General features: G+C 46.3%; 1 protein-coding gene across 1 annotated transcript in view; it reads left to right on the plus strand.

Annotated features, from left to right (window-relative positions):
• VPS54 (VPS54, GARP complex subunit) overlaps positions 1 to 11,895 on the plus strand; it is a 32,658-nt gene extending 20,763 nt beyond the window's left edge. Inside the window, exons 13-23 of the mRNA XM_026034005.1 lie at positions 392 to 521; positions 1,260 to 1,441; positions 2,169 to 2,281; positions 3,527 to 3,590; positions 4,352 to 4,457; positions 8,128 to 8,215; positions 8,704 to 8,825; positions 8,937 to 9,017; positions 10,336 to 10,443; positions 11,133 to 11,227; positions 11,781 to 11,895. Coding sequence (XP_025889790.1) covers positions 392 to 521; positions 1,260 to 1,441; positions 2,169 to 2,281; positions 3,527 to 3,590; positions 4,352 to 4,457; positions 8,128 to 8,215; positions 8,704 to 8,825; positions 8,937 to 9,017; positions 10,336 to 10,443; positions 11,133 to 11,227; positions 11,781 to 11,886 — 1,195 coding nt within the window. The 3' untranslated portion in view covers positions 11,887 to 11,895. The remainder of the gene's footprint in view (positions 1 to 391; positions 522 to 1,259; positions 1,442 to 2,168; positions 2,282 to 3,526; positions 3,591 to 4,351; positions 4,458 to 8,127; positions 8,216 to 8,703; positions 8,826 to 8,936; positions 9,018 to 10,335; positions 10,444 to 11,132; positions 11,228 to 11,780) is intronic.
• Positions 11,896 to 12,304: the final 409 nt, after the last annotated feature.

A 12,304-nucleotide genomic window follows, 5' to 3' on the forward strand; every position in this document is an offset into this window, starting at 1 on the left:
AGCAGAGTTTTGCCCTCAAAGCAGCAGACAAGCTGTGAAGTTATTTCCAAAAAGCACAGGCTTAAGAGCCCAAAGATCAAAGAGTTATAGCTTGGAGAGTAAGGTCGTGGGCAGTGCAGAATGTCCTTTAGAAAATGCACTTTGCACTGGAAAAAAAATGCTGTGTTCATCTGCCATATGCTAGTGATGTTTAGGTATTAGAGGAGCTGGGTAAATTTTAGCAATATTCATTTTATTAATTATTGCTATATCATGTTTTCTGTCTTGGGTAATTACACTTAGAATAAGGATTTTAAAATATTAAGATGMTGGAGTTATGTACGTGCTTATCAGAGAATTGATATCTATATATAAAAACTGATGTTCAGCCRTGTGGTTCTGTCCTTCATAGGATCAGTGATGACGTGAAACTGACGGACCTGGAGCTGGGCAAGCTGGCAAACAATATCCAGGATTTGCTGTATAACGCCTCGGATATCTGCCACGATCGTTCGGTCAAGTTCCTCATGGCGAGAGCAAAGGTAGGGAGCTCAGCCTGGGCTGCGGTYGGACTCTCATCCGTAGTGAAAAGCTCTTACCTGTCACTGGCTTAATAAGCAAGACTTGAGAGCATTCTCGATTGGGCTCGAGTAGCTGTTCCTTCTCTCACTGCACTTGGTGGTAGTTAAATACATCACTCTAAGGCTATATGAGCTTCTGTGAGCTGCTTGGATCCCTATCCCACAACATGCCATGTTTGAAGCTCTGTGCAGGGAATACATAGGATCTCGGATAAGATAAYAGAGCCACTCTGATATACCTGAGGAGTTAAGTAACGTTACTGCTTCAAACACTAGTGGACCAGTATTAGGACTCCCCAGTACTATCACTTTGATACAAAGCCAGTGGGGAGAATACGGGGGCATTGGGGCAGGCCCAGAACACACAAACCTACAGGAAAACACAACCTCTTACCCTTGTGGTGGTGKTGCAGTCAGGCTTACGTTAAGGTCCTGCTTCCTTCCAGACAGCCTTTACTCTGTTTTATCCTGCTTGGCATTAAGATTTGCCTCTCCCCTATATCTCACAGAAAGGAAGGTGCACGGAGGACTAGCACCCTGAGAGGTGCCTCTTAGTATTAGAGTTAGTATTAAAAGCTGAACCCTGAATTCTGCATCTTTAATTTCTCTGTGGCCTTCAGATCTGCTGTCTAGTCGATACTTTACCTCCCTGGRTTTTTGTGGTGTTAATCTCCTCACAGTGTTTTCATTTGCACGTAGGATGGCTTCCTAGAGAAGCTGAATTCCACCGAGTTCGTTGCTCTCTCCCGACTGATGGAAGGCTTTATTTTAGATACCGAGCAAATCTGTGGCAGGAAAAGTATGTCCTTGCGAGGAGCACTTCAGAGCCAAGCCAACAGATTTGTGAATAGGTTCCATGAGGAGAGGAAGACAAAACTAAGGTATCTGCATAAAAGCTCTTCGTATGTATCTGTAAAAGAATGTGCTGTGTAAGCAGAAGTCTTTGGTTGCCCAGCACACTTCTAACCTGCTTCTAATGATGAGTACAAGAAGGTCATGATGGAAATGGTTTTAAAATCTCATTGTTTTTGATTGTTTTACATTCCTCTTAACGTAATCTCTTTCAACTGAATTCTACAACTGTCTAAATTGGGACAGTAATAACTGCAGGAAGGACTGAAAACTGCCTGAGTTTTTGCTGACCCTGAAGGGTAGGGCTGGCCCCATCTCAGGGCCTAGGAGTTTCGGAACAGCTAATCCCCAGCCAGATGTGTGTGGTTGGTCGTGGGCTTTAATGCTTGGAGAGCAGCCTTCCTATTAACATCTACTCCACTTATCTTCATCCCTCAGYAGCTCTTAAGATGCCGGTGTTTCCACATCATTTCAGTGGCAGTGATGATATAAGAGTCTTTATTCTCTACAAATAGAGAGGCTTTTGTAGAGAATAGATTGAATATAGAAACCGTAATGTGCCCAGGCAACAGGATTTGGGGTTTGTTACTACAGTTACTGGGCACCTCTATATAATAAGGATTAACGATGTAGCATTTTTCAGCCCTTGGCTCTTTTCAAGTTACTGTAGTTTTGATTCCACGGCAGCGCACGCAGGACAGGCAACAAAATAAGGTATTTCATTCATCTCACACCTCCTTTCTCTTGCGTTTGTAGCCTCCTCTTGGACAACGAGCGCTGGAAGCAAGCTGAGGTTCCTGCCGAGTTTCAGGATCTTGTCGATTCCGTATCGGATGGCAGAATTTCTCTCCCTGAAAAAAAGGCAGCAGGTGGGTATCCCTGCAWTGCTGCTGTTAGCTGAATTTACTTKGATATTAYACCCACGTAATACTGTGTATTACTATGATTGATTGTTGCAAGCAATAGAGGAGCTCAGCCCTGATCATGTAGAACGGTGCTTTTTGGCACTACTTGATTCACCAGTTGTTCAAATGAAAGCTGGCTGCCATGTGGCTGCTCGCTGAACTGAAAACTCAGGTATATTCAATTATTTACCTTGCCACAGGATCCTCACGTGGCCTCAGATGAGGAACAGGGAGCCAAAAAGGAACTCACTTCCCTGGGTGCAAAATGAGATTGCGTTACTATGCCCTCCTTACCTGGCTCTTCCAGTATGGTGGTGATGAACCTACGTGAACAGCTAGAAAAGGGAGAGAACATATTTAGAAGGGGGAAAAATGGCAACTGAGGAGAAAGTTGGGGGGAAAATGGTAATATCACTGTCAAGAAAGCCCCCTCTTGTCACTTCTCTCCCAAGAGAAAGGACATAACCGATAAAAAGGACATGTAAAGGCATTAATCCCTAGGTGCCGTGGAACACAACATGGAAATGGACTCATTAGCCATTGCTTTGACCAGAAGCTTTTGCAGCTTCTTTCAAGACAGGAAAGAGTAAGAACTTGCACTCTTAAGCCTGAGGAAGAAGCAAGTTTGAACCTAAAATATTAATATGCACAGCAGATCTTTTGAGAATGTACAGCCAAAAGCTTTTGTGCCTGTCTGCTTTTCTTGTGTTTGCAACACTTTGTACTAGCAGCATCTCAATCTAGTACTGAGAGACCCAACTAGCTAATGCAGCCTTGATGCAGGCAGAGACAGCTGCTGTTGCAGCCTGAAGGCTCCCCAGGTAGCTGTTGAACACAGCTATTTTTGGGGAAGAACAGGTGAGGATCCTGCATTGTAAGAGCCGAGAGCTTCCCAGCAAAACGAGCTTCCATATTCTGCATGCTTGTCTGAGCTCGTTAGCCCTCTGCTCATCATGGCTGTGAGACTTCTTGTATCATTTGGGGATTTCTGGTGTAAAATCCCAGCAGGGCACAATGACAGGATAAGTGATGRTCTTGCCCCGAATTATGATGGGTGGCCACCTGCATTCTACGTGGAACTATTATAAAGTGGTGCTCCAGAGATTGATTTGTTTGGGTTCTTTCCAAGCCTTAGCAAGGAGAACACTTTGTTTTTGGAAACCGAYATGTTCTGTGCTCATCCCTCTTCCTTTCTTATTAAATGTTTAGCTGCTGAAGAAAGAAAACCCACTGAATTCCTCGTTGTTGAAGGACAAAAATATGCAACAGTTGGGTAAGCTGCGGTCTTCTCTTTGAGCAGTGGGTTAGTTGGCAAGTGCTTTTGAGCAGAACTGCGGGTGAATACTAGCAGCTTTAGCGCTCTTAGTCCAAGAAATAAAAGCCTGCCTTCCACTGATTAATTACTCTTTTGTTTCCGAACAATTACAAAACATTGTCAGTTGTTCTGAACTTTAAACTGCCGTTTCTTCTCTRAACAACTAAGCTGAAATCGAAGATGGTGTTTGTTTTGCAATTACTTCATGAAAACACGTGTTTGTGAAGATAGACATTTATTTTCACAGCACATTGCATGTCCTGCCTGTTATTTCTTTGTATCTGCATTGCTTTTGGTTTGAGTGTAATTTCGTAAAACTGATTATATCAAAGCATTTTTAAAACATGAATACCAGTACTACTTTAATTCATAATTCTTTTATAAAGAGGCTTTTTCCCCTCTAACATCTGAATGGAAGCTTCTAGTTCCACGGTAGTTCCCCCCTGGAATGAGAGGGTTTTGATATGAACTTTAGGCACTTTTCTATCATACCTGTTCAGTAGTTTCCCCAAACACCCTTTGGAGTGGATAGGGCTTATAGCAGTATTTTTACATCATCTTTACAGTTTACTTTTGTTTCACATCAATGAGTGGATTTATTTAATGCTGTGATCTGTAGCATTAGGGAGCTTTTTAGTCATATAAGTGGACGTTATTTAATTTTTTCCGCATCTTCTGTGCACGGGGATAAACTTTTGGCTCTCTCWCTCCTCTTGCAGGACAGTGTTGCTGTTAATAAGAATAATCCTTGAGTACTGCCAGTGTGTGGACAACATTCCCTCCATCACCACTGACATGCTTACCCGCCTGTCTGATTTACTGAAGGTAGGAACGTGTCCTGCCTGCCCTGGTCACAGGGATTCAGGCCCAGAGACTGTGAATTATTCTCCCAAAGGCTTCATATATATTTATGATATAAATGATATAAATCACACTGAAATGATTGTGCTTGTTCCTCTGTTACAAGGCTTTTTAAACAAATTTGAAGATCAGATATGTTGGGTGAATTAACTTCAGAAAGGATGTCCTTCCTTTTCCTTTCTCCACCTGGAATACTGGAAGTTTCATCTGGTAGTGTTTTCATAGCAGTTATTCCTTCAGGCTGGAGGTATAAGCAGTGCTGTTGGAGAAAATGCAGTTTGACTCCAGATCCCATTGATACATACATTGATACATGAAAAATAGTCCCTTGCTTTKCAGAAAGTAGGAATAATGTCAGCATAAGGGTCAAAATAAGGGTGTGACAAAGCCACCRTTAAGGTGCTTTAAGGTAAAGATGATAAAAAGACCAGGACCTGTTCGTTTATTCCTTGCTAGGGAAGAGGAAGGCTGGTAGAAGACAGGTACAACAAGGCAAGACCAGTAAATAGTAATAAAAGGAGCACATGAACACAGCTAAAAACTGTTGCACATGTCCAAAGCCTAGTGGTTAATGTATTCCAAGGTTTTTGTCTTTGCTTTTTGCCTGTAAAGGTTACCTCAGGTGTTAGTGATGAACATAAGCATGATCCCTACAAGGGCAACAGATTCTTCTCTGCAAAAGTACCTTGTAGCATAGGTTGTCCTGGGAGATGGCCTTAGAATTTACCTGCTGTAACGTGCTGAGGAGAAAAGGTTTGAGGCACAGTTTCAGGATGCAGCAGGGCTTTCCTCGCAGCAGGCACAAGGAGGGGATATTGCTCTCTTCATGGTTCAGACAAGCTGCTTTCCTGCTGCTTTGTCCCCAACAGGCCATCAGGTAGCTTAGTAATGTTAGTATTGCAGGGGAGGAGCGTGAGCATCTGTCATTCTTTATAGACCTTGTAGACTGTTAGGGAGCTCTAACCTAAGCTAAATACCTCAGTGGAGCTTAGACAGCGTGTGATACTTGTCAGTTTGACAGTTCTACTTCTAATGTCCACCAGGAGGCAGAAGAAAAAGTCCTGGCCTCCTATATGTAGGAGGAGAGGTCTATCTATGCAAACTGTGGTGCAGGAGTGTGGCAAAAAAACTAATTCTGGGCAAGGGGAAACCTCTGTGTTGAAGAGAGGAGCTGTAGAGCAACAGTTGCTGCAGGTGGAAGGGAAAGGATCRGCCTTTGAGCTCTGTGTGGGTTTGGCCTCCCAATTTGCCACTGTTTCCCAAAGGGCAGCTTTGCTTAGACACAAGCCCAGAGCCCCTTGGAGCCCTGAGTTTTCTGCCCCCCATTGAAAGCCACAGAGTTTATGTCGCTTGACAAGGGCTTAATTTGTCGTGAAAAGAAAGTAGGTGGTCTGGGAGAACTGAATGAACGAAACTAGCCTGACTCTGGAATCTCTGTCAGTACATAGGCTTCCTGTTCTCCTCCAGGATGACCTCAGTGTGAGGTTAGTGTTTTTAAAAGCACTGAGTTGCATTGCTTTGKTTTTCTTTTGCACTTTCAGTGCTCCATCAGATGCAGAAGGGCAGAACTTAAAAGATTTCTCACGGTCTGTGAAAGAAAGGGGGAACTGAAGGTAAAAATAAAASCCACATACCACAAGGCACTGTTCTCTGCCATGTGCTCTCTATGTATGTCGCTGCCTCAAAGGCAATAAAAACAATGGAATTCCTTGTGCTTTGTTTCCAGATTATAGGATACTTGAGATCTCGCCAGAAGATAGACGGTCATGAAGTGTAGACTGATCAAATGTTTATCCAGCAGTAGCTGTGAATTAGTTTTCCATCCCACTTCCCTTAAAGGCACAAAGAAATGTAAACTTGATAGGTACCTTGACCAGGGCCACAGCAATAGAGCAAAACTTCTGTGCAAGGCCGAGAGAACAAAAGGGTATTGACTGCTGAATTGTTTGAGGAAATACCTAATTGCAGTTCTCAGTAGTTTTGTGTTCTGTTTAATACAGGTAAATTGAGGGAAGAAAAAAAAAGGGCTCAAGAAAAAAGGGAAGAAGAAGGTGGTCAAAGGTGCTGAGGAAGCGTAATTCCTCATAACCCAGAGCGAGCAAGGAAGCTCCTYCTGTTCGCACTGCAGGAACTGGGGGTGACAGCGACTGTTTCCCCATCTCCTGACTCACCCAGGCCAATATCCAGAATTATCTTGTGCCTCGAGCTAGGTGGTAGACCAGAATACCAAAATAAGATGAATTCTGTCGAAAAGGACTATTTTACTGCTGCGGAGACCCCACGCACCCTTAATGATAATGCTTTTCTGCTGGAGCCAACATAGGATGATCCAGCCATGAGTCATCCAGTGATATAGCTTTGACATAGCTGAAAATCTCCTGTACATCATTTCTTAGAGGTCAGCATTTTTAGTGTTATAAATGCGAATGTAGCTGCCTAAGCAGTAGCAAATTTAGCGCTTTCAGGAACACTGTGAGGTCAGCTTTATTCAGCCTGGTGCACACTTCATGTTCACGGTTTTCCTGGGTTACAGTGCTGAAAACCAAGGCTAATTATTCCTTCCCTGCCTTGGAGGAATCCCTCCTTGCTCTGGAATAGAACTTACCAGAACCAGTTTCCTTCATTAAGTCCTAAATGCCTGAATGTTTTCCTTCTTTYCCCTTTCCCAAGGATGCTCTAAAAGCTGTGTTCATCGGGGCGCTTTATCACTGAGATGCGCACTCAGGGGTGCATAGGCAGGCAGCACAAGGGGCRAAACCCCTTGTTCCATCTTTGTTCTTGCCTTCTTGTACACAGAGGGTGTTCGTGATGAAAATAAGTGTGTAATGCTGTGATCAGCGTCCTCATAAGAAAGCATAAGCCAGCTTGGACATTGCCACTTGGATTTGTTGCTGCAAACTSTGGTTCTTTAGTAGGTCAGTACTGCGGGTATCAGATCGGAGTGATACCCTCTTGCTAGAGCAATTGCTCATTGCTCTGCCCCATATCCCTGCACCAAACAGCTCACGCTCGGGCCGTTGGGAGGGCCTGAAGGCAGGACAGGAAACTGCTCCTTTGGTGTTTTCCATTCTGGGATGACCGCTTTGCTCAGCAAAGCTTTACCCTCCGCTCCGTGCGAGGCCCCGGTGTGAGGAATCCCAGGCAGGAGCCAGAGCAGGGCTGAACGTAGCACGTCTGCCTTGCTGCCCTCCTTCCCCTGGGAGGCCTCGCCGAAAGGCCCCGTAAAGCAGCAGCAACTSGCCTCCAAGGTGAAATCACGAGTAGCCAGCTGTGTGTTTAATAACAGGATTTCAGAAGACCTTGTCTCGAGTGCTTAGTCTAAGCTGAGTCAGAAAAACCCGAGCCTGCTGAAGCTGCTCCTTCTGCCCCGGGGCCGCACGTTTAGGTGATGCAGTGATCACAGGATCCGTGGAGCAAAGGGGAGAGCGATTATTAGCAAAGAGCCCTGCTGGAGGAGCATGTGAAACTTGGCTGTTGGCCTTCATTTCTTGTGTCATAACCTGTTGAGTCCTGCAGACTTCTTTTGATGCTGTTTCCAAGCTGCTTTCCATCCCAGAGTGCTGCTTTGGGATATGTTTGTGGCTCGTAAAGTGGCAACGTGCACTTGCAGTAACTTTTTTTCTTTCTCTTGCAGTATTTCAACTCCAGAAGTTGCCAGCTGGTGCTTGGAGCTGGTGCCTTGCAAGTTGTTGGCTTGAAAACAATCACTACAAAAAATCTAGGTACGGWTTTTTGTATTTAAAATGTAAAACCTTGTTCTGGCTGCTTAGTAGAAGCTAAGTGTTTAGGATAAGTTACATCCATGTCGCAGTGCTGTGTGTAGAAAACAGAGGGTGATGCAGCTCTATTGGGAAGAGAGCAAAAGATGAATAAAAACGTAAGGTTTTTCCATTTAAGGGGTGCACTGGGATGCCTCAAATTGCTCTCCAACAGATCACTTATATTTAAAGCTTTTCTGTGCTAAATAGGGGAAAGAAAAGAGCCAACCTATGAGCGAACAGGTTTTCCTGGGAATGCTTTGACTATGGAGCTGTAGTAACTTCAGTGGTGGCATTGGTGTGCTCAGGAGCTGCCTCTTCYTTAAATGTTAAGCACATTAAATTGTATTAGCTTGCTGTTACTTATGCTGAAGGAAGTGCAGTCCATACCAAATGGCTGTTCCTGGAATAATTAAGTTATTTTTCTCTCTCTCCTCCTCCTGGGTTTCCAGCTCTCTCTTCACGTTGCCTCCAGCTAATCGTACACTACATTCCTATTATCAGGGCTCATTTTGAAGCTCGACTGCAGCCCAAACARTTCAGCATGCTCAGGCATTTTGACCACATTACGAAGGTAATTCCTTTGGCACTTCCTAATTAAACTACAAGTTCTGCTTTTCGGTTGTGCTCTGAAGAGTATGAKTGCCATTAGAGAGTAAATAAAACCTGTTCTCTTTCATTACAGGATTATCACGACCACATAGCTGAAATTTCAGCAAAGCTCGTAGCCATAATGGATAGCTTATTTGACAAACTATTATCCAAGGTAAGAATTTATGGAAATAATTCTGTGCTCTGTGCTTTGCCGGGGGATGTGTCGCTGCGTACGCCCCGGGTGCTCCACGTGGAGTCGGAGGGTGGCCCGTGGAGGCGGTGCACAAGGCCCCGGGAGGCCCTTGGTCACTTGGTCAGCGCCGTCCCCGAGGGGCAGGATGCTCCGCACCGGGGCTTGGAGGGGGCTGCCGGGACCCCGCACCCCTGCGCTCAGAGCAGATGAGCTTTTAAAGCCGACCGCTTCCCCTGGCGGTGTCCGCCTCTCTTTAAGGCGTTCCGTGACAGGCAGGGAGATTAATAATTCTTCAGTGAGAGCTTTGATGGGCTGGGGCAAACCCGTTCCKTTTAGGAGCCCACTTTGTTCCCTCTGTGTCTGTTATTTTCTGAGTCACTTCTAAAATGCATTAGGACTTTTTAAAGACCTTTACAGTGGTCTCCACCTGTAGAAGGGTGCTCTGTAGTGTGGCTTGGCTTTGCGGTCACTGTGGCTGTTGTGTCTTGAAAACGAGAGGCCAGCGCTGTGACCTGCACACCTTTAAACACCTGATTARAGGAGGAGGGTTTTGGAAAGGGAAGGGTCCGTGGGAGCCCCGCAGCCCCTTCCCGACAAGGGGATGCTGAAGGGGACRGAGCAGCTTTAGCCAGGCCTCCCCCAGCACCTCTGCGAAGCCGCGGCCCCTGTGCAGGGCCGTGCTCAGACCTTCCCTCTCCGTGCCGGCTGCAGGGAACTGCGCTCCTTTTCCAGCTCTCCTGCTGCGGGGTGCTCGCAGGGGCTTGTTGCTYGGGTCTCAGTCCCTGTGAGAGGAGGGACGTTCCCCTCTCTCTTTACCCGCGGATTTGTGCAGTGTTTTTTCCTTGGCCCCTGCAGTGTTTTCGTGGTGCTTCCTTTTGGGCAGCACTTGGGATTCATGCATCTTGCAGGAGTATTTTCTTCTGGTGAAATACTGGGAGAAATAGGGAGAGGATTTTCTGTCGCACTGACCCTAGTGTGAATCCGGCCCCGACGGAAGAGCGGGCGGCTCATGGGGCGCGTGGCCCTTTGTCCCTCCTGGAATTCTGCCTCCCTGGAGCGGCGCCGCTGCGTTGTGAGCTGACCCGCTACCAGGATAATTACCGTAGGTTAATGGCAGCCAAGCAAAAGTTAATGAGCAAAGAGAACCAATTAAAACCGGACTCGGTGACGAGCGGCAGCGTGTGGCCCCGCCGGCTTTTGACTCGTGACGTGTGACAAGAGCCACCAGCAGCGCCGGCGTCGCTGCCTCAGGAGCTCGGCTCTTCCCGAGAGGAAGACTCCTTTGTTTTGTTTGCAGTATGAAGTGAAAGCGCCCGTTCCTTCGGCCTGCTTCAGGAACATCTGCAAGCAGATGGCCAAGATGCACGAAGCCATCTACGAGCTGCTGCCCGAGGAGCAGACGCAGGTGAGCTGGGCGCCGCGCGGGAGCCGCGGCTGCCCGTTCACCCGGGTGCAAAGGCAGGAGTGGCTGCTGGGGTCCCGCGCGAGGGGCAGCCCTGGCAGGGAATTCCTCTGGGAAGCTGAACAGTGTCGAGGTCCTTAAGTACAATACSAAGGCAGGTCTTAATTGATTGTGGGTGTTTCTGTTGTCTTTGCTTGCCCTGCAGTCAGTGCTGCTGCAGAGCTGCGAAGCTAAGGACAGGACAACTGATAGAGACGTGGAGTGCACTGGGGTGTAGTTTCTCTTACACTAAACTAAGAGGTCTGTTTGGACTGTTGTTTTTTTCACTTCCTCTGGGGGAAAAAAAGAAACCTTCAATAGTCATAGTACAGTAAAAAGGTCAAAAAGAGTCATTTATTTTCTAGCTGTAACACATTCTGCTAGGTGCTTCAGCCAGCAGGGAAGAGAAATTGACACACTAAAGACTGTATCCTCTAAATTCAGCATGTAACACATATATATGTGTGTATGTATATGTGTGTATGTATATATACACACACAGAGTATGTGACTGGAAAGCAAAAAACCAACRTGATTTACAAGAGTAAAACTGAAGCTAAGGGACTTAGAACTTTGTTTCCAATGTATTTCTTTGTGGGCAATGACACAAATAGGGGGATGGTTCCTTATTCTCCTTCTGTGGTTTCTTCTAGATGCTGTTTTTAAGAATTAATGCAAGCTACAAACTTCATCTGAAGAGGCAGCTAGCCCACCTCAATGTGGTCAATGATGGAGGACCYCAGAACGGGTACGTGCGGGGAGCCTTTCTCACTGCTTAATATGAATGAAATATGAACGCAGCAGCTGGATCCTCTGCGAGAAGGTTGTGGCTGCAGAGGCAGCTGCGTTGCTGGTGCCCTGGGTTGTGCTTCATGTTTTCCAGCTGCACTGGCAGCMGCCTGGGAGTAGATGGGGATTCAGCGTAGTCCCTTGCTCTACCACGGGTCCGTTGCTAGCAGTTTTCATTGGCCTGGTTCTTAAACCTGTTTCTTTTTCCCCTCTTATCCTATGCTGAAATGCTTGTTTGTTTAATAAGGGTAAAAATCCAGTTCTGTGAACGCAGGTTAAATTTTTCCTAGGAAAATACAACTGCTGTTCCTACCTCCTGCTCCTTGGTGCCTGGGAACAGCAGGAGGAGGGTTCTCTTGTCCTGGGCTGTTTGAGGGCTGTTAGCTGTGTGTTAGCTGTTCAGCGTGCGGCGCCGCTGCTGCGCCGCGGGCTTGCCTTTGTCAAGCATCCAGCACACTCCCTGCTACGATAATGAATATTCGGACACTAACTGTGCTCTTGTTTCAATGCAGGTTGGTTATGGCAGATGTTGATTTTTACACTGGAAACCTCCAAGCTCTGAAAGGCCTTAACAGCTTGGACCTAAACATGGCCGAAATCTGGGAGCAGAAGAGGTGATGGTCCCGCGGGAGCCAGCGCGCGGCTCTGGCAGCAGCCCCGAGGAGCTCGAGGGGGAGCTGGACACGAAGGAAGGGGCCAAGAAGGGCCCGGGGGGCACCCGGAGCCGCCAGCTGCAGGGGCTCCCTGCGCGGCCCTCCCCGAACGAGTGGGCAGCTCTGTGCAATGTCCTTCATTCTCTCTGGAAACAGACTCAGGTTTCTTTGGACCAAATCCAAACACACACATAGCTGTAACACAGCTGTAGTTGTCTAGAGTGCTCTGTATATCTTTATATTAAAAAGATGCTTTGCATTTCTTCTAGTGCAATGAAATYCACATGGTGTCCCACCTTATTTAATGATGGTACAATATAAAAAAATCTTGCAGTTGAATGCTGTAGAAAATGTTTTTCTCTATGAAACTATGCTGTTCTAAA

Source organism: Nothoprocta perdicaria, unplaced genomic scaffold, assembly GCF_003342845.1.
Source record: "Nothoprocta perdicaria isolate Ctin4 unplaced genomic scaffold, notPer1 scaffold_138, whole genome shotgun sequence".
Lineage (NCBI taxonomy): Eukaryota > Metazoa > Chordata > Aves > Tinamiformes > Tinamidae > Nothoprocta > Nothoprocta perdicaria.